The sequence below is a fragment of the Mustela lutreola genome, chromosome 5 (assembly GCF_030435805.1).
Source record: "Mustela lutreola isolate mMusLut2 chromosome 5, mMusLut2.pri, whole genome shotgun sequence".
In the NCBI taxonomy this organism is placed as follows: Eukaryota; Metazoa; Chordata; class Mammalia; order Carnivora; family Mustelidae; genus Mustela; species Mustela lutreola.
In genome coordinates this window covers 34093223-34115184 of record NC_081294.1, presented here as the reverse complement: position 1 = coordinate 34115184, position 21962 = coordinate 34093223, and the positions used below count along the sequence as shown (strand labels likewise).

Genomic DNA, 21962 nt, shown 5'->3' with positions numbered 1-21962 from the left:
CTCTGCCTACTTGTGATTTCTGTCTGTCAAATAAATAAATAAAATCTTAACAAAATAATAAACCCATCTTTAGAGGCACCTGGGTAGTAGCTCAGTCGCTTAAATCTCTGCCTTCAATTCAGGTCATGATCCCAGGGCCTGACATCTAGGCCCCCGTCAGGATCGCTGCTCCCCGGGGAGTCTGCTTCTCCCTCTTTCTGCCCCTCTCCCCGCTCATGCTCTCTCTCTCCCTCTAATAATAAATAAAATCTTAAACAAACAAAAAAACCAAACCCAGACTCTAATCTCATCCGTCAACAAAGTTCAACTTCAGCAGAAGCAGCAGCAGGGGATTTTGATTGACTTTTGCGTTAACTTCATCAGCCTCATCTTCAGAAGCCTACTTGCAAAAAGTCACCACCCAGCCTAATACCCTCTCAGTGGGCGGGGCCTTGGAGCCCCGGGGAGTACAAATAGGCGGACAGGGAATCCCTGAGACATTCCGTGGGCTCAGCGGTGGCGAAGCGACGGAGCAGAGCCCCGCGATGGAGCAGAGCCTCCCGCGCTGCGTGCGGCAGGCCTGGGATTCGGCGGAGCACATGCCGGGACCCCGCACGCTGCCAGCCTTGAGCCCGGAGGACTGCGGGCCGTGGCCCCTGCCTCTCTACCCTAAGCTCGGCCAACTCTCTGGGGACGACGAGGACTTCAACCAGGAGCTGCTTTGTAAACCCTGCGGGCTGCTCAGCCCACACTGCCCGAGACACCGTCCCAGAAGCAGATCACTCGGTAGCAAGGACCGGAACCTCCAGCCCCGATCTCAAAGCCCCACGACCCGCTCGCCGGAGGAGCCTGGAGGGAGAGCCCTGCGCCGGCCGCCACCGCAGCCGTTTCCGGGGCTGCCAGAAGACTCTTCGGAGCGTCGCCTTCCTACAGTCCAGAGGAGCCGCCCTCGCCTTTCAAACGCTGCGTGGGTTAAGTCCCACCCGCTGTGGCCTGGGTCCTTGGCCATCGCTGCTGCTGCCGCCGCCGCCGCCGCCCGCCGGGAGCGCCGGGAGCCCCCGAGATTCCTCTGCGAGCATTCAGTCCGTTAGAACGGATCAGTGCGAATTTGGCCTTCATAAACGTAGGGAGGTTTCCTCTTTGCTTTCATAATACAATTTCACGAAAATACTCAAATCCTTATTTCTGACTTTTGTTCCTGGTTGGCTGTTGGGGAAGGACCAGGCGCGGGAGCGGGAGAGGCCTGTGCCGGTCCCCCCGCGGGGACCCTCCGTCGCCTGGTTTGCGGTGCACGGGGCGGGTCCTGGGGTCTCCCGTGCGTACACGGATGCCCAGGCGACTGGGACGTGGCAGGCTGTCAGACTCGCTCGCTCGCTGGACTTCCAGGAGATCCAGCACGCCGGCAGCCAGCGGCCCCAAGAACTCCACCAGCTCCGTGGCCTTGGCGGTTCTGTGCTCGGATTGCGTCTCGGGGAGCCTCCTGGCATCTACGCGTTGCTTCTGCGCACGTTCCCACCTCCAGACTCACCTGCAACCTTAGGCCTCCTACAGATCGGGCATTCTCTCGCCCTCGGGAAGGTCGCAGGAAGCTTTTTCCCTTCTGCTTCGAAATTCCCAGAACCCTGGTTGCCCGCGCGCTCCTCACTGTGATCGCCCTGGGCGGCTTGGAGGAGTGCCAGGGCGGTGTGGCCAACAGACTTGGGAAAACCAGCGAATTGTCCTTTGCAGTGTGGGGCTTGTACGCCTAGATTCCGGCGAGCTTGCTTCCAATTCCCAACTCGGTGAGTTTCCGAGACGCGTTACTTCTCCAGAGAAAGGGGAAGTTGATCAGAGTATCCACCACAGGCCTGGGTGAAAGCTCAGCGGCTTAGAACAATGTCCAGCAAGGTATAAATGATCAATACATGTTAACTGTGATTATTCTTATCCTCCTGTTGTGGTTTCTCTGGGGGAAAAAACCACGGGAATTGAGTTCACAAGTGTCTGAAAGTTTGGACTATATTCCAAGGGGACTATTTCCCATAGTCCCTTCACCTTACCTCTAGTTTTTGGCATCCCATCCAAACCCACCCCTTTCCTCCTTTTCCTGCCAGGATTCTAGGTGCCACCGATGTAGAGTGGCTAGGCCTAGGGGGTGCCTGGGTGGTTCAGTGGGTTAAGCCTCTACCTTCAGCTCAGGTCATGATCTCAGGGTCCCGTGATGGAGCCCCGCATCTGGCTCTCTGCTCAGCAGGGAGTCTGCTTCCCCCTCTCTCTGCCGGTCTCTCTGCCTACTTGTGATCTCTGTCTGTCAAATGAATAAATAAAATCTTTTTTTTAAAAATGAGGCATATCTTTCGGAAAGGTGTTTTCGTATTGGTGTACTTGATCTTAGTAAACTTAAATTGTAAATGAATGGTGAAGAAATCTTTGCTGTGAAATAAGGAATATATGTATTGGTCTCTGTTCCAGGTTCCTGATATAGAGCTACTAAAATCCGTGTACTTTTCTGAGTGGTGGGGTGATAGGAATGTCTTACACAGAGCTCCTGAATCCCTTGGAACTTCCTAGGTGATAGGAGCTTCTTTTATTCTAAAAAGGCAACAATTCATGGGTTCCTGGATGGGAGTCTTGTTACCAGAAAGTTCAAGCCATGATTAGAACTTAGAGCCCCACCCCATATCCTCCAGGGAAGGGATAGAGTATGGGGACTGATTTAATAATCAATCATGAATATGTGATGAAGTGTCCATGAAAATCCTTAAACCCAGGTATCAGTGAGCTTCTGGGTTGTAGAACCCAACCACAGGTCCTGAGGTTGGCAACTCAGAACAGCTCTCTGCCCCTTCTCCATATCTTGCCCTATACATCCATTGCATTTGTTTGGTCCCGAGTTGTATTCCTTAAAATAAACCAGTATTTTAATAAAATGCTTTACTGAGTTATGTGAGCTGTTCTTGTAAATTATTGAACTCAAGGTTGGATGGTGAAAACCCTAAATTATAACTGGTCACTCAGAAGTATGGAAGATCAGTACTTGAGACTGACATTTAAAGTGAGGGTAGTTTAGGGGCACCTGGGTAGCTCAGTTGGTTAAGCGCCTGCATTCGGCTCAGGTCATGATCCCAGAGTCCTGGAATCAAGCCCCATATCAGGCTTCCTGCTCGGTGGAGAGCCTGGTTTTCCCTCTCCAGCTCTCCTGTGCTTGTGTTCCCTCTCTTGCTATGTCTTTCTCATAAACAAATAAAATCTTAAAAAAAAAAAAAAAGTAGGGGCAGTTTAGTGAGACTGAGCCTTTAATTTGTGAGATCTGATGCCTACTGCAAGCATAGACTGTTAAAACTGAATTGAATTGTGTGACAGTGTCCTGAGAATTTGAGAATTGCTTGGTGTGGAAAACCCACACATCTGGTGTCAGAAGTGTTTTGAGTAGAATAAAACAAATAGATTTGTTTTTCTTTTATTTGTATGAGTTGCTGCAATGAAAGAAGTTATTGTTTTTATTGTTCTAATGTTAGCAGGATTACCTGGGGAGGACTAATTTTCATCTTGGGAAATTTGCTTATTTACACAAAAATATAGACTCGTAGAAGACTGCATAAAACCGTATAGCTGGGCAGCTATTCAATCCTTGGCCTCATCTCTAGGAACAACAACATGGAAGTTGTGATGGGAGAAACAGATTCTCATTTGGAGCAGGTTTAGAATTCACCACCTCTTGAGATTGAACCCCAGCTGCCCTGTAGAGGATTCAATAGCAGAGCATGTGGGTCTGGGAGAGCCCGGGTGGCTCAGTGCGTTGAGCGACTGCCTTTGGCTCAGGTCCTGTTGCCAGAGTCCTGAGATCCGGGCTCCTTGCTCAGCAGGGAGCCTGCTTCACCCCCTGCTTATGCGCTCTCTCCCTTTCTATCTCTCTTTGACAAGTAAATAAATAGAAATCTTAAAAGAAAGAAAAAAAGAACAAGCTGGCCTGACTTTTCCATTAGGCAAAATGCTTAGAGCCCCACAATACTTTCATGGGCCCACGAATGTTTTAATTTCTCTTATTCCTTTTTAAATTTAAAAAAGATTTTATTTATTTATTTGAGAGTGTGGAAGCACAGGAGAGAGAGAGAAGCAGGTTCCCCACTGAGCAGGGAGCCTAATGTGGGGCTCCATCCCTGGACCCTGGGATCCAGATTTGAGCCAAAGGCACACCAACTGAACTACCCAGTGGCCCGTGTTTTAATGTCTTTAAACCAGAAGAAAAAAAAATTAAATTTTAGGTCAAAGAAAATGTATAATATTTAACATTAATATATTTTCTTAAAACCAACGCACACATACAATACATGTTTTCTGTTTTATGGGTCAGGGCGCCCACGAAGGTAAAAGTGTGCCTAGTGTTCACAAAGATCACAATACTGTCGCGGGAGGGGCGGGGACGCTGTTCCAACGACTGGGGCAGGAAACCGCTGCAACTCCTGATTGGGGGCACACTTGGGGCCGGAAGCTTTGGTGTGAGTCAGCCGGGGCGCCGACAGCCAGAGGCAACTGCCCCAGCACCGGAGCCGGCGCCTGGCGGAGCGCTTCCACGCCGCGTCTGCCTAGTGCTCCCCAACATTACTTCCCTGAATTCTTCTATCGAGGTTTATTTAACTCTCCAGTTTTAAGTCACTTTCATTTGTTCCATGACAATGTCCCAAGGTCATCTATAAAATTCAGTGGCTAAAAGTTGCATTGGTTTTGAGGCATTATTTCGTAATGGCATTTTACTGTACACCAAAGGTTTTCTCCTACGTTCTGCAGAGGTGGTTGATTCCGAGTTGGACAGCTGAGGCGAAAGGAGGGTCCCTCCGAGCGAGGGGTGGGTGTAAGGGCAGCAGAGCTGGCAGTTACCGCGGACTTGGGACCAGGGTGGGGGTGGCGCTTTCCGGATCTAGGCGACCCCAGAGCCGCCAGGTCAGCGGGGCGTGAAGGAGGGCTGCGCTCGGGTGGGGGCGCGGACCCAGTCGCGGGGCGAATGTCTGCAGCCTCCCAACCAGTGTCTAGGTCCTGCATTCTGTGGGGGCCTCCAGTCAGGCCCGTGGTCCACGCGGACTCGGGAGGCTGACCCCGAGGAGGAACCTGTGAGCACCGGGCGGAGCGGTCACCAAGGGGCCAATTGCGGAGCAGCAGATTTGGGGGACAAGGAGAAAAGTCTGCCTTCCTTCAGGATGCGCAGCTTTCCTTCGTCGCAGTAGACAGCTCCAGAATTTCTGGGATGGGGCGGGGGCGGCATGATTCTCCTGGGAAACTTTTTTTTTTTTTTAAGATTTTATTTATTTGACAGACAGAGATCAAAATAGGCAGAGAGGCAGGCAGAGGGGGAGGAGGAAGCAGCTTCCCTGCTGAGCAGAGAGCCCCATGCAGGGCTCGATCCCAGGACCCTGAGATCACGACCTGAGCCGAAGGCAGAGGCTTAACCCACTGAGCCACCCAGGCGCCCCTCCTGGGACTCTAGAACGTTCCACCGTATTTGGGTAACTCTTCACACTCAGGCTCACAAAACGTCAGGTCTATTAGGGAGAAAGAGAAGGAGATGGAGAGGGAGGGAGAGAGAGAGGAGGAAAGGAAAGGAAAGAAAGAATGGGACGGGCTTTGGGAGGAGGGTGGTAAGAGACTAAACTGGGAACGCTGGGAGAGCGAGGAGGCGTGGCTGGGCAGTAAGCCCCGCCCCCACCCGGGTCCGCTGTTGGGGCTGGTTTCCTGCCCACTTCAAGGAGTGTGGCGGGCTCTCTCCTGCATTCTTTCTGAGAGTCACCCCGTGTTTTTCATTGCTCCGCTCTTCTCCTTCCTTTCTCACGTTAACTTCTGCTCACCCGAACATCGCCGGCGGTGTGACACCCCTGCACCCGGTAGGGATCCTCGTAAGGAGAAGGGAAGTCGAAAAATTGCTTCCGTTTTCATGCCATTGATTTGAGCCAAAAGCGGGAGAAAAGTCATTCAGCATCTTTTCCACAACAGTTTCTGAATGTGCCGGCGCCTGTGGGCGGCTTGGAGTGGGGCAGTGGGGCTAGTTAGGCCGGAATGCCCCGCACCTAAAGCCTTATAAGTTGCAGCGAAGGCTGCCCCCGTCCTCAATAATTTTCTCATCTTTCCTTCTATAGCATATTTTCCCGAGCTATGGTGATGGATCGAGTAAAATAAATAAGCATGGTTCACCTGAATGCTAATAGGAAAATAAGTCTTCTACTAATATATGTTAATACAGATGCATTAAAATTTTGTGTAAAAATGTGGATATATATTAGTATATATAAAGAAAAGATGTATTTTCAGGGCGCCTGGGTGGCTCGGTCGGTTAAACTTCTGAGTCTCGGTTTGGCTCAGGTTATGATCTCAGGGTGGAGCGATCCAGCCCCAGGTTGGATCCTGCTCAGTGCGGAGTTTCCTGGAGATTCTGCCTCCCTTCGCCCCTCCCCCTGCTGTCTCTCTCCTCTCGCTCAAATAAATAAAATCTTAAAAAAAGAAAATATGTATTTTCAGATGAAATAGAGAAATCAAACTGTAAGGGTTGTCTTGAACATTATCTTTAAGTTTTTAAGAAATTTCTATGAAGTTTTGCACAAAATTTGCATTAATTTTAAAACCAAAATCTCACCAGATTCCTTGTTATTATTTGATCTTAGGCTTCCATTTTTTTTTTAAAGATTTTATTTATTTATTTGACAGAGAGAAATCACAAGTAGGCAGAGAGGCAGGCAGAGAGAGAGAGAGGAGGAAGCAGGCTCCCTGCTGAGCAGAGAGCCTGATGCGGGACTCGATCCCAGGACCCTGAGATCATGACCTGAGCCAAAGGCAGTGGCCTAACCCACTGAGCCACCCAGGCGCCCCGAGGCTTCCCTTTAAAAAAAAAAAAAAAAAAGATTTTATTTATTTACTTGAGAGAGAGAGAGCAGGGGGAGGGAGAGATGAACAAACAGACTCTCCTCTGGGGCTTGTTCCCAGGACTTTGAGATCGTGACCTGAGCTGTTCAGATTCTTAATGGACTGAGCCACCCAGATGCCCCAAGCTTGTAGTTTCTCCCCTTATGTACATGAAATCTGGAATTTTTATCTGCACCCATATAAATTTTTGATTCTTGTTCTGAGCTTCTTGATATAGTACCTTTAGAATTCATTTCCATACACGTTCCAAAGGTTTCTGCCAATACAAATTATCTACCTATTGAAATTGTTTTGGTATAGGAGCAATAAATCCAAATTTAGACTTTAAGGTTGTCCCTTTGGGTCATTCTAGCATCTGCATCCAGTTATGGGTTTGGGATGTTTGTGGTTATAACTTGAGGGGAATGGACATTCTTCAAGCTAATTTTCTCAAGTGAGATCTCAGTGTCTTTAATCAAGAAAGGGCTAGCCTCCTCAAACAGAGGGGTTCTTTCTTTAAAGGAAGCTCAGAGAGTTGTAGAGATTCAAGGTTCTTGTATTTACAAAGATCCACTGGAATTAACCCATTTGAATCCACAGTTTTATTACTTGCTGATCAGAGCCACCCCACTCCTTGCACATGAGAGGTGTGGTGAAGATGTGAGTTCACCTTATATTTTAATTCTGCCTCTAAAAGGATCAAAGTTGGGGTCTGATTTTTGGCTCTCTCATCACTGTATTTGTAAGAAATAAGGCTTCTTTTAGGGGCATTACTGAAATTTTTGGTTCAAAAAATTTAAATCCGTGAGTCTTTCACTTTGTTTTTGTAAATCCTGCAATTCAGTGGAGGTAGCCATCACAGCCTACAGTGCCCATCAAAATGGTCAGTAGAGGGCGCCTGGGTGGCTCAGTTGGTTGGACGACTGCCTTCAACTCAGGTCATGATCCTGGAGTCCTGGGATCCAGTCCCACATCAGGCTCCCAGCTCCATGGGAAGTCTGCTTCTCCCTCTGACCTTCTCCTTGCTCATGTTCTCTCTCACTGTCTCTCTCTCAAATAAATAAATAAAATCTTTTAAAATTAAAAAAAAAAGGTCAGTAGAGACAATTAGATATCCCGTATTTTGACTTCAGTAGATTCTTCACTACAGACAATAAAAAGTTATTACCTGTCAACCGTGTTTCGGTACAAATGAAGCAATCATCGTGTTCAAGTTTAACAAATTTATCAGCACTCATCATCTAGGGCTATGCTTATATTTAGTTCTGAAAACCAATTCTAAATTCTCATTTTTATTTTTTAAAGATTTTATTCATTTATTTGACAGAGAGAGAAATATTGAGAGGGGGAACACAAGCACAGGGAAGCTGGAGAGGGAGAAGCAGGCTCCCCCATCGAGCAGGGAGCCCTGTATGGGGCTCCACCCTAGGACGCTGGGATCATGACCTGAGCCAAAGGCAGACGCTTAATGGCTGAGCCACTCAGGCACCCCAAATTCTTGTGTGTGTGTGTGTGTGTTTAAAGATTTTTTAAAAGATTTTATTTATTTATTTGTCATAGAGCATAAGCAGGCAGATTGGCAGGCAGAAGCAGAGAAAGAAGCAGGCTCCCTGCTGGACAAGGGGCCTGATGCAGAACTTGATCCCAGGACCCTGGGATCATGATCTGAGCTGAAGGCAGCGGCTTCACCCAGGTGTCCCTAAATTCTTGTTTTTGAGTTGTTTTCTGAAACTGCTCCCGGTCACAGTTACTCTCCCAGTCAAGTTCGGTCAGGAAAGGAGGAAGTAGCTAATGCTGTGTGAGCCTCATTAACTGGGCTCCTCTTATACTGCCAAAGCCATAAGTGGCATGACTTCTTCCTGCCTTGGCTCCAGGCAAGGGTGCCTTCCGTTGACAAAGACTAACTGCAGCTTTGTTGGCAAGGAAAATTTAGAAATGCCGTTTTCAGATGTCTTGACCTTACTATTCAAGGGAGAAGATGGGTTAATTGTGGCTGAGTACAGAAGTACACAAGCCACACTGTATAACAAAAATCTGATGAGTCTTAAAAGATCACACTTAAGAAATGCAATGCATTATTACTGTAGTGAATACAGGATTACAGAATTTTTTTTTAAAGATTTATTTACTTATTTATTTGACAGAGAGAGAGAGAGAGAGAGAGAGAGATCACAAGTAGGCAGAGAGGCAGGCAGAGAGAGAGGAAGAAGCAGGCTCCCTCCAAGCAGAGAGCCCGATGCGGGCCTCGATCCCAGGACCCTGGGACCATGACCTGAGCTGAAGGCAGAGGCTTTAACCCACTGAGCCACCCAGGTGCCCAGGATTACAGAATTTTAAACATCTTATTAGATGTTGCTAATCTAGAGGTGCTGATGTCCTCTGAGTGATCACAATTTAAAAGTTGGGACATTGGGGCACCTGGGTTGCTCAGTCATTAAGCGCCTGCCTTTTGCCCAGTTTCTGATCCCAGGGTCCTGGGATCAAGCCCCTCATCAGCTCCCTACTTGATGGGGAGCCTGCTTCTCCCTCTCCCACTCCCCTTGCTTGTGTTCCCTCTCTCATTGTGTCTATCTCTGTCTAATAAATAAATAAAATCTTAAAAAAAAAAAGCTGGGACATGACTATTTTCATTCCTGTCCATGAAAAATGGTACATCAGTTCAAGTTTAATGTGTAAATCTGAGGATCCTTATGAGCCAGAGAATTGACCCCTCTGCTGGCATCCCCCCTCTCTCTCGACCCCAAGCCCACCCATCTGATTAGCTTTGAACTTAGTCCTTTGAGTGGGCTCTTGGAACCAGGAGCCTGTTTCAAGGGACATTTCAGTTAATCTTTTTTGAGATTTTTGAAAAAAATGTATTTTTCCAAAAGTGGTTATCAGAGGATAGCATAACACTTGTAATTAGAGGAAAGCTATCTGATATTCAGATATCAGGGACTCCTAACTAAAACTCTACTCTATTAACTTTTTAAAAAAACTTGACTCAGCATTCTAGTTTCTACCTCTAACCCTACATGGTTATTTTCCCGCCAACTGTTTTCCTTAGTATGATTTCTTTGCAAATATGTATGATATTAAGCTTAATCCAAGTTTCTGAACTGTATTAAGTATTTAGTACAGTTAGTATTTAGTACAATACTAAGCTAAGTATTTTTCTTGTTCATATTTAGTACAATTCAGAAACCTAGGAGAAATTTTATCTTTTTTATCCCTTTTCCCTCCCTTCATCCTTAACAATAATCCTAACCTCAGAGGAGTGATTACTTAGTGTCTTATTACTTGTCACCTTCCTGATAAACTCTCCCCTTTCCCAGGAGAAGTTCTATCTTTCTTTTCTCTTTCCTGAGCAGATGTTCCAGGTAAGTTCATCCAGAATGGTTCTCTTGGTGTTTCCTACATTTTGGGGAAAACAGAATCTTCTCACAAGTTCTCCTGGGGTTCCAGTTAACATCAGGACATTCATGGATTTGGATTACACTGTGAAATCTGAACTCTGCTTTCACAAGACCAGGCTCAGACTATCCCCAAGTAACATTGCTTTTCTCCCACAGGGACACATGCAGTTTTCAGCCAAGAGTTTATTAGGAGTTAAAATTGGTTTCCCAGGTTGTCAAACCCTTATAGACAGCCCAACTGTCTTTGCAGAGGGTAAGAAGCCAAAGTTCATATGGACTTATATCATTCAGGCAGCCCTCAATTCAGTCCATTGGCTGTTTTTATTACTCCCCCCCAACAAGTCTCAAACCACATAGTATCAGTCCGGGGTTGGAGTGCTACTGCAGTCCAGTGACTAGGATTTTCTCTACTAGAGCTATCTATATACCAAGCATCTTTAGGAATAGGGTATATGTCCATGTAATTCATCTCCCAATGGACTAGTGGAAAGAACACTCCGTTGTTTGAGTAGGCATCATAGAGGCTTGTGCTATGACAGGTGCCGGTCTTGCAAACATCCCATCCATCCACCCCTTTATAGGCAAACCAGGCCAGACATTTACCAGAAGAGCAGCCATTAAGGGTTCCACTTACTAAAGGGTCTTATTGACTCAACACTTGTTCAGTAGGAGAATATCAGATCTCTGCTCCCTGCCAGTGTTGTGACCAAAAGCCCAATGGAGTTAACTTACCATGCTGTTTCTGCCATAATGGCCAATTCATCTAATCTTGTGTAACACACCTAGGGTCCAAGGATACGAGGTCAAGGACCATTCCATGACCAGAAGCCTGTGCTTGAGCAACTTATATCTTAGCTTGGTCAAAGGTAGCTTGACGTTCCTCTACCCAATGCCAATGCACTCCGTTTTTAACCAGATGGTGTAGGGAGTGCAGGCATGCTAAATGTAGTCCTAAGGGTTGGGGATTATGTGCTGGGGGCCACCCAGGAGGAAATATTTGAAAATCACAGTTTTATCTCCAGAACAGATCAAGGATGTTATACCCCAAGACTGTACTTAAGTGTGTGATTAAACAGAAAGAAAAAATTGGGAGGGTGCTACACTCAAGAAGTCTTCAGATCATGGAATGGTCATCATACTGGATTTGTCCAAGATAGTGTTAGCCTAGTGCACACATTGGGTAAGTACAGTTACTATCAGAGAAAGGGAAAACAAGGCACTGGTTGTTCTGGACATAAAAGTTGAAGTTAGTAAAAGACTTCTATGGGTAACTGATTGTATTTTGCAATGACATTAGGAAAAGTAGAGAAATTGGTCACAGGGAGAATGAGAGGATGGATCTCCAGCATCATGGATAGATCAGAATCTTTGATGATAAATCCAACAATCTAAAAGGTTATCCCCTCTTAGCAATGGCCTGGGTGAGATGAATGAGGGTGGTCTTTCCAGGCCAATGACAAAGTAAAGGAAAAAAAAAGTGGGAGAAAGTATTTCATGTTTATAGTATGAAGTCTTTTTTTTTTTTTAAAGATTTTATTTATTTATTTGACAGACAGAGATCACAAGTTGGCAGAGAGGCAGGCAGAGCGAGGGGGGAAGCAGGCTCTGCGCTGAGCAGAGAGCCCTATGCGGGGCTTGATTCCAGGACCCTGGGATCATGACCTGAGCTGAAGGCAGAGACAACCCACTGAGCCACCCAGGCGCCCTATAGTATGAAGTCTTGATCCCCTGTCTTGGGAAGAAGGTATCTCTCTTCCTTGCAATTTATTTCAGAGGTCTCCAGGGTCTACACAGGACCAGATAGCAGGTGGAGCCTTCTTCAGTTGTCAGATGTGTACCCAAGGCTCAATGCCTTCTAATATTGCAGCAGTGTCCATGGTCAGGGACACCTGGCAAAGTCCCTTCCAACAAGGCTCAAGGGCTGTTTTTGTCTAATAATATTTCCAGAGTACCCAATCACCAGCCTCCACATTGTGACCAGCAAGATCCTTTAAATTGGAATCTGGGGAGGCTTCTTTAATCTATTGTTGACGGGCTTAAGCATAAGACATTAAAGACTTACTCAGCCAGTTATATTAGCATGAAATAATAAAGGATCAGCAGAAAGCTGTATTCCAATAGACACTGGTATGTTGGTAGCTATCTAATGTGGAATATCATTGGATATCATTAGCAGTCAGCAAAATCAAAAGCATATCTCAGGTTAGGGAAGTCCAGTTGTTTTGGCAAGTTAAGAAGTTTTAAGTTTAAGGATTCCATTAGTTCTCTCAACCTTCCTGAAGACTGAGGCTGATAGGGACAATGATAATTCCAAGAAGTCGCAAGGTTTTCATTAAAGTTCATATGATTGGCTTGGTGAAGGTGGGTTCTTCCATCACTGGAGACTAGGAAAGGTATACCAAGTGCAAAACACATTTTTTAAAAAAAGATTTTATTTATTTATTCGACAGACAGAGATCACAAGTAGGCAGAGAGGCAGGCAGAGAGAGGAGGGAGCGGGCTCCCTGAGGAGCAGAGAGCCTGACCTGGGATCATGACCTGAGCTGAAAGCAGAGGCACTGAGCTACCCAGGCACCCCAAAACACATTTTTTAACAGTTTCTTTGCTACCAAGAGGACATCAGCTTTGCAGCAGGGGAAACCTTCAGCCCCTCTGGAAAACCACATACAATAAAAAGGACATATTCATAATCCATAATAAGGGGCAGCTGAATGAAGTCCAGCTGCAGGTGTTCAAAAGGTCCAGAAGGAGGTCTAGGAATGAAACCAGTTTTATAGGACTATGGATTATGTTCCAAGATTATTGCTGGTAAACTATTTTTGCAAAATTATGGAAATTTTCCCATCAATGTCTCTTCATAATTTGAGTCATCTTAAATGTCCTAGGGTGGGTGAAGAAATGCAAAAACCAAAAAATGGGGTTTGCCAGAGAGCTGGGAAGAACCAAGCGGGTGTCTTGGGTTTCCCACAGCCCTGACTGTTCATTTAATTTACAACCATTGTTCACCCATCTTAATTTCCCTGATTCAGGAGGAGAGTGTTGTCATGTTACAAAGACATCAAGATGACAAAAGCCTGGCTATGAGGGGACATTTCTTGCATAGGGAGAACGGACTTCACCCACATGTGACACAATCTAAAAATACAATATAAAGAAGGCTTAGTATTACTTATTTGACAATAGTTCTCATGAAATTTACATGTCAAATAAGCCTAATTTAACAAATACTTTACACTTATTTACAATTCAAATAAGCCTAGTTCAACAAATACTTTGAAATCTTGCATGTCAAAAAGACTTGATTTACAATTTGACTTTGGGGAGTTTTTAAATAATATTTTAGAAAAGGTTTTAAAGTGCTTGTCTAAATAGGACCACAGATTTTTTAAAAAAAGATTTTATTTATTTATTTGACAGATAGAGATCACAAGTAGGCAGAGAGAGAGAGAGAGAGAGAGGAGGAAGCAGGCTCCCTGCTGAGCAGAGAGCCCAATGTGGGGCTTGATCCCAGGACCCTGAGATCATGACCTGAGCTGAAGGCACAGGCTTTAACCCACTGAGCCAACCAGGGCCCCAGGGCCACAGATTATTATGAAACTTAATACTTAAAAGATAAAAACACTTGGAAGTGTAGTTAGTCGGTGGAGGGAGGCAGTGGTGGTGCAAGAGGTCTGGTATTTGATGGTGGTATAGGCCCAGAAGCCTCTCTAATGCTCCCTCTGTCCCTCAAAGGAGTCACAGTAATATCCCTTCAAGAAGTCCCCTTGCAGACTTCCAACTTTGCCCATGTCATCTCTCAAAATGTGGCCAAGAGCTATCTTCTGAATGTACACCTGGAATGTCATTATACCTTAACTCCATATATCTGATGGGTCCATAATCAAAGGAGCGAGACTGATACAAAGCAAAGGTCAAGCAAAGCTTTATTTCACTCCAAGCATCGAGAATCAAACCCACTGGTCCGTTCACCTCTTACAGAGAGGGCGACTCCTCCCTGCCTTACAGACTAACTTTTAAAGGGCAAAGGTCATGTGGTTGAGCCTGGCCACACATGGGTGACCAATGAGATTGTAACACACAGAGAAAGCTGCATAGTCATGCTAAGTCACACACGGGTGGCCAATTGAATTGCAATTTACCCTATAGTAGATAATTGAACTAGCCCATCACCTTGGTCAGAATTGGCCCCCAAAAGGTGCCCAAAAGGCGGGGCCCAAACTCCTTGGTAGCTAGGGAGACAGTATGCCCCCTCCACTATTGGATGTCTCCACCTGGCCTGACCTGCCCTTGTGTTTGGGCTCTGTTACCTGGGACTGGTCGATCATATTTTATTAGGTTCTCAGACTTGCTTTTTATGTAAGTTCCCAGGTGGGGGGTGGGGGGTGGGGGGGGGAGGAGAAGGGTCAGTTTAAGTTTTACTGCATAAACAACAAAATCACTGTTTAACTGGATGGAATCGCTCTGGCTAAATAGGCCCTTACATATCCATCCACATCCAAAAGATTATATTGGTATATTCAAGGTTGGAGGGGGTACTGCTTGTGATTATTACACAATTTTATGGTCTCCCAAGCCTGAAGGATTAACAGTTAATTGTGTATTAGCATTTCAAGGATATTACCTTCCAAAAGATATGGAGAATTTCATCAGTTCTGTTATATTACCCATAAGGGTGAAATTCATGGAAGAAATACACCTTTCCAGTTTCCAGCTTCTCCAGTTGAAGAGTTACTTGCTATGGAAGATGAAGGAAATTCCGACATATTGGTGGTAACCAAAAAGCTGGCCTTCCTGAGTTGAAAACTGAAAAAACTGTGAAAGAAAAAGAACTATTAAAGTTAATTGTTGTTCTGGAAAAAGAACACCACAACTTTGAGAATAAGTTGGAAGCATGGAAAGAGAACTTAACCATCAGAAAGACAGACATGACCAACTGCAAGCACAGCAGAAAGGTCTCATGGAAGAATCACAGAATTAAAAATGGAAAATGAAGAATTTAAGAAGAGATACAATGATGCTACATCCAAAGCTCTCCAGCTTGAGGAAGATACTGTGTCAGTGAACTGAAAAAGAAACTAAATTGGACAGATGTTTTAAAAAAGATTTTATTTATTTATTTGACAGAGAGATCACAAGTAGGCAGAGAGGCAGACAGAGAGAGAGGGAAGCAGGCTCCCCATGTGGGGCTCGATCCCAGGACCCTGAGATCAAGACCAGGGGCTCAACCAACTGAGCCACACAGGCACCCCATGAATTAGACAGTTTAAAGGACAACCTCAGGAAGGCACAATATGAAAGAGAAAAACTGATGCCAGTTACAGATGGAAAAGAATGAAAAGGAACTTTATAAGATACGTTTGAAGAATACCGAAATCAGAAAATACCAAGCTAGTGTCAACGGTCCAGACTTTAAAGAATTTAGATGGGAACAAAGACAGCATGATTACTCAGGGGCACCTGCCTGGCTTAGTAGGGGAAGTGTTTGCCTCTTCATCTTGGGGTTGGGAGTTCAAGCCTCATGCTGAGTATAGAGATTCCCTCAATAAATAAACTTAAAAAAAAAAAAAAAGGCAAGCATGATTACTCATTTCAAAGAGATTGGCGGCTGTAGTTCTGTTTGGCTGAAAAGGAAATCTGCAAAGGACTTTCTTTGTTTACACTCTCAAGCAAGGAAGATACTCCCCCCCCCCCCTCTTTTTCTTTCTTTCTTTCGAGGAGCAAGTTCATAAGCAGAGGAACAGGTTCAGGCAAGAAGTTACCTTTCTGGCCAAAGAACTTAGTGATGCTGTAGTTGTGCAAGATAAAACAATGGCAGATCTCCACATTGCACACTTGAGAAAAAAAGCGGATGCAATGGCAGAACTTAAACTGAATGCTGTGGAGGGAAAAAGGTGGGTGGCGGGAAAGACTGGTGAACTGAGAAGAGAAGTTGATGATTTGAAACTTTGTCTTCAAATGGTAACAGATCATTACAAAGGAAAAAAAAAAATAAATCGAGGAATGCCAGAGGCTCCAAAATCAAGTAAATAAACCAATCAACCAAGAGCAACAGTGTCTTCACAAGGAAAACTGGGAATCAGCAAAAACGGGAATGATGCCTCCATAAAGACGGACCCAGCTCGTGCTGGCTGTACTCAAGATGAGATAGAAAGCCGCCACCTTCCGCAGCCAAGATAGATCCTGACAATGTAACAGAGGGGTATGTCTGTGAAGTGACCAAAGAAACTGCTGACAAAACAGAAAAGTATAATAGAGGTAAAGGCCTCTTGCAGGATGAGAAAACAAAATTCAATAGATGTGCGGAAGAACTGCAAACACCGAGCTGAAACGGAAGGAGCAACTGAAGACTGCTGGAAATGTAACACCAGCGCTAGCTGAAGTGGAAACTTACAAGACAAAGATACATGGTCTAACTGCACATTTGAAAAACTTCTCCGTGGAGAAGGAGCTTAGAAGGAGTCTAGCAAATCAAGCAGAAAGGAAAATGGAAGGTCAGAATTCCCAGAGTCCTCAGATCTCATAGCCCTGCTCTGAGCAAAATGGTCATGTGGCCGCAGTGCCCAACACCCAGCTGGTCCTGCAGTCTGGTGATGCTCATGGGACACAGGAAACCAGAGATGGAGATGGAGCCTAGAAAATCCAAAGGCCACCTGTGAGAGTACCTTCTTGGGGACTGGAAGATCGTTTTACCTGCTGCCAGCCTGCTGGCAGCGTTAGTGGGCCTGATGGTTTAGTAGACCCTGAGGATAGTAAAGAAGTTGAGAATATGCCCACTGCTCCCCATCCTCCAAGTCAGCATTTACATGGGCACAGAACAGATGTGTGTTGTGATCCCTGCTCTGCCATTCACAAGAAGTGTCCCCTCTGTGAGTTAATATTCCTTCTCAACTATGATTTTGGCTAGTTACTATTTCTTATGAGTTAGCAATATAGTGTAGCAATTTAAAGAAATCACCTCAAATAGACCACTATGGATACCACAAAGTATTACTTCTATGCACCCTCTGCCACACTTCTCTGAACAAGAGCTACTTTTGATTTTTGTGTTCCTAGGGTCAGGGTCAATCATTGGTTTATTACTAAATAGAATTGTAATCTCTGTTAATCTCATCAATTTAAAAAAAGTTTTTTGGGGGTGCCTGGGTGGCTCAGTTGGTTAAGCAACTGCCTGCTGCTCAGGTCGTGATCCTGGAGTCTTGGGATCAAGTCCCAGTCCCACATCGGGCTCACAGCTCCAGAGGGAGACTTCTTCTCCCTCTGACCTACTCTACTCTCATGTTCTCTCTCTCTCTCTCTCAAATAAATAAATAAAATCTTAAAAAAAAGTTTGTCTGTGTTTGTATCCTTATTTAATCCCTAATTTGCAAAACTATGTGACTAAAGAAAATGGATTATTTCAATGTTACCACAGTGAAAATATATGTATGTAGAGTGTGCTATTTAGCAGAATATTTACAACTCTCTGTTGACCTTCTTGATTGAGTTTGACTAAATATTATGCAATAGAAATAGTTTATTATAAAAAGTAAAGAAACTTTATACAATCTGTTATCAAAAACATACCAAAAATCCAAGAAAACTGTCCTTTTAACAGAGAAAAAGCAGAAAGGTAAGGAATTTTAATCTTAACCATTGGACAACACATTAAAATTCCTTTTCAGTCTTTCCTTTTCTATAACCCTTCCACAACTTTCTTTTCTACATTCCAATTTTTCTTGTTTTTCTTCTTTAAACAATTAGCTTCACTTTAAGACAAAATTACTTTCTTTTCCCTTAAGAAAACACCCCCCCCCCATTCTTCACACTTTGTCTTATTGAAAACAACTCCTATGAAGATGCGGAATTCCCTTATTATTTCCAGTAGCTTTAATTATATCTATTATTTACAATTCTTAACACTTAGAAATCTTAATTTCTAGGGAAAACTAAGAAGTAAGTATTGTGAACTGAGGATTATACTCTCACTCTTTAAATTTGCAAATTTATAAGTACATTCCATAATTTGTTTTTTCTTATTACTTATTTGACAGAGAGCGAGAGAGATCACAAGTAGGCAGAGAGGCAGGCAGAGAGAGGGGGGGAAGCAGGCTCCCTGCTGAGCAGAGAGCCCAATATGGGGCGATCCCAAGACCCTGAGATTATGACCTGAGCCGAAGGCAGAGGCTTAACCCACTGAACCACCCAGATGCCCCCATAATTTCTTTCTTTTTTTTTTTTTTTACCTTTTTCTTTTTTAAAAGAGAGGTGGGGAGAGGCAGAGGGAGAAGGAGAATCTTAAGCAAGCTCCACCCCCAGCAGAGTCCAAAGTGGGGCTCTATCTCACGACCCTGAGGTCATGACCTGAGCAGAGATCAAAAGTCAGAGGCTTAACTGACTGAGCCACAAAGGCAACTCTATTTTTATTAATTTCTAAAAGCATATGCATTTTTCAATTTTCTCACATAGGGTCAACACAGCCAGTATCGTTTAGTTTTTGTGCAATGACAGGACTAGATGATGCCTAGGAACTTGACAGATAACACTGGGGCTGTGTAAATGTGGGGTATAAATGTAATTGTGAGAGTGACAATCTGCCTGTACTGCCTCCTCAGGGAGAATAATGTCATAATGTCCCTCAGCCTAACGGGAACTCTCTTCCTTAAGGGAAATTTGTTTCAGGGAGACCCTCGTGGCTTTGCCTCTAAAAACAAAAACAAAAACAAAAACAAAATAAAGGTTTCCTTGTACGGACCGGCTTGACTGGACAACGGAAAGTGGGAGCACTAATGCCTGCATAACGTTCAGGTCGTTCGTGGGCGGCAGCAACGCCTGGTTCGGAATTCAGGGCTTTGCACCGACCACGCAATTCCTGGGTGAGGGCTGGTGGTTACTCCGCCAGCGCCAGATGATCTGGGAGAGGCGATGTTGGTTTTGGCCACACCGCAGGCATTCGCTGGGTGGGCGCTGGTGGTGCCCCAGCCGTGCCACTCCTTCCAGGGAGCCGCGGGAACCTCGGGGAGCTCCACGCGGGATCCAAGCACGTTTTCTCTGCATCACTAACGTTGGGGTGCACCCAGCCCAGCGGCGGGTTGGGGGCAGCACAGCTCCCTCCCCCCAAGCCGGACCCCACCTGTGCTGGCGCCGCTCTGCTGGGGTCCTTCTTCCTCCCAGCTCCGTTCGGTGTCCCCCCGTGCGCAATCCCATCTTCTGGCAAGCACAGCCTGCCTGGCGCTCTCCCGGTGGCGGTGGCCCTGGAGGCAGGGGGCTGGCTTCGCCCCTCTTTTCGCCCAGCCGGGGGTGGGGGGGGGATTCGTTTGAGGTCCCAGTGGAACGGGGAAACAGGGCATCTGGGGACGGGGCCAGCACGTGGGCTGGCGCCGAGCCAGGCGGTCCTTGGCCGCGGCACCGCTCCTGTCCCCAGCCACCTGCTTCTTGCAACCGCTTTTCCTTTTCTTATTTTTTTTTTCTTTAAGATTTTTATTTATTTATTTGACAGAGAGATCACAAGTAGACAGAGAGGCAGGCAAAGCGGGGCGGGAGGGGTGGGCGGAGCAGGCTCCCTGCCGAGCAGAGAGCTTGATGTGGGGCATGATCCCAGAAACCCGGGATTATGACCTGAGCCGAAGGCAGAGGCTTTAACCCACTGAGCCACCCAGGCATCCCTCGTCACCGCTTTCACCAGCAGCGCCCACCAGACTGTGGGATCCGGCGCCACTGACTACCCCAGAGCCAAGTTCGGGGTCGCGGGGTGCCTCTCCTCCTCTCTGTCCCTGGACGGCCAGCGCCGGCCTTTCTGCGGGTCGCGCTTCCCGGCCCTCCCCTTAGCACGGTGGCCAGTAGCTCCGAGCCGCGGGCGTGTCTGTCACCGCGCGGATCCATGCCCACGTAGGCCGCAGCGCCGCCCATTGGTCACAGCGGGACTGTTTCGCGGGACAGCACCGTTGACTTCGCCGCGCGGCTGTTTGTCCGGGCCGCACCGCCCCGTCTGCATTTCTCTGCTCTCCCCACCCGGCTGTTTCGAAGGTGCAGTGTCCCTCCTTGCTCCAACCTTAAGGTGTCTTGGTGGTGGCGCGGCGAGAGGGTGCAGCCCGCGGCTTCCCTTCGTCCCTTCGCTGGTCGGGCCCGGCACGCTCTCCCAGCGGGGACACGAGGGCAGCCGCCTCGCTCCGCCCGGAGAATCGTTACTGACCGCGCCGCTGGGCAGTCCCAGAAGCTCAGACGTCGCGGCCATCAGCACGTCCTGCATTTTAGCGGATTTTGACTAGCGGGGCCCGGCATTTCTTGGCGGTAGCAAGTCTGGAGCGGTCGAGGCCGCGATTTCCGAGCTTGCGGAGGTTCGCGGACCGGGCTTGGGCGGATCCCGGGTTTAGCCCTGTTCAGACTTTTGTGCAAAAGGAAGCGCACGACGACTCCCGGCGAATCAGTATTTAACCGGGCCGTGGGGAGGTTTTAGTCTGACCACAACCGGGTTCCGCGATTTCTTAGGACAGTGTGAGGCGCTTTAGTCGAGCCAAAGTTTTCCGTTCAGTAAATCCGAAAAACGCACGCCTGGGATAGCTAGGTAATCCGGTGAATTCAGATCAAGACCAAATATGTCCAGATTTTCCAGGAAACTGTACCAGTTTATCAGGCCTGCCACTTCTCAAGGGTACCAAGTTGTGGTTTGGAAACAAATATGCTGGTTATCAGGTCCGATAGAAGTCGAAGTCTCTTGGTAAAACGGATTTTTTTTTTTTTTTGGTCGTATTTAGTTTTGCTCTGCTTTGTTTTAGTTTTGTTTAGTTTTTAGTCTGTTTAGTTTTGCTTTGCTCTGTTTTGTTGGCAATACGAAGTCTACCTTAGCTTTTTTTTTTTTAATGGTATCAGATTTTTAAAAAGATTTATTTATTCATCTGACAGACAGAGGTCACAAGTAGGCAGAGAAACTGGCAGAGAGAGAGGAGGAAGCAGGCTTTCCGCTGAGCAGAGAGCCCGATGTGGGGCTCAATTCTAGGACTCTGGGATCATGACCTGAACTGAAGGCAGAGGCTTTCACCCACTGAGCCACCCAGGCGCCCCTACCTTAGCTTTTATTACTAAGTCCAGGAGAAGTCCACTGCAGCGGACTACAAAAATTTCTTGTTCATGGGAACTTTTTGGAAATTCAGACTTAAGTGCTTTTGACTGTCAGCCTCACAGAAGTCGGTGTATATTTTCTAAAGCCATTTCTGATTTGGAGTAAGCTCTGGGGTGTTCTGCCTGAGCTATGGTTGCGTCAATAAGACCTTAGAAGTCGATGTGTGCTAGCAAAAGCGATTTTTCAATCACACCAATGCTGGATTCACTTCTTCAATGTTGGTATAAATGGGAAAAGAATAATTTCTTCATCCTAGCAACTTCTTTAAATCTAGATCTAGCGGCATTTCTGTTTATTATGCCAACAAAGTCGATGTATATAGGCAAAAGCGATTTCTTAAATCATAGTAAGTTAGGAGTTGGAAACACAAGGTCAGCCAATCATCTGTTTATAAGAAAGTCTGTAAAATCAGTATATACTGCGGAAAACAATTTCTTCACTGTGGAAAGTTTTTGTTCTGCAAGAGACAGTTGGCTTACTTGGTCATTCCTAGTAGTACCATTGACAATAGGAAGTTCCAAACCAATCATACTTCTTATTACAGAGTCAGTAGAAGTAGAAATCAGTGTCCATTAGCTGGAAAGATTTCTTGTGCTCAGCAAGTTCAAGGCAATCCTGATTTAGCT

At 46.1% G+C, this 21962-nt stretch overlaps 1 protein-coding gene across 1 annotated transcript; it reads left to right on the top strand.

Annotated features, from left to right (window-relative positions):
• The first annotated feature begins 524 nt into the window (after positions 1-524).
• Positions 525-17145, top strand: ANXA2R (annexin A2 receptor). The gene is given in 20 exon segments (XM_059173340.1): positions 525-1061; positions 1198-1487; positions 1598-1706; positions 4881-5136; positions 13974-14102; positions 14723-14872; positions 14875-15015; positions 15018-15098; positions 15101-15211; positions 15214-15295; positions 15459-15548; positions 15550-15616; positions 15618-15725; positions 15853-15936; positions 15939-16238; positions 16240-16271; positions 16273-16327; positions 16329-16388; positions 16391-16547; positions 16550-17145. Coding segments are annotated over 20 exon segments (3435 nt in total).
• Positions 17146-21962: the final 4817 nt, after the last annotated feature.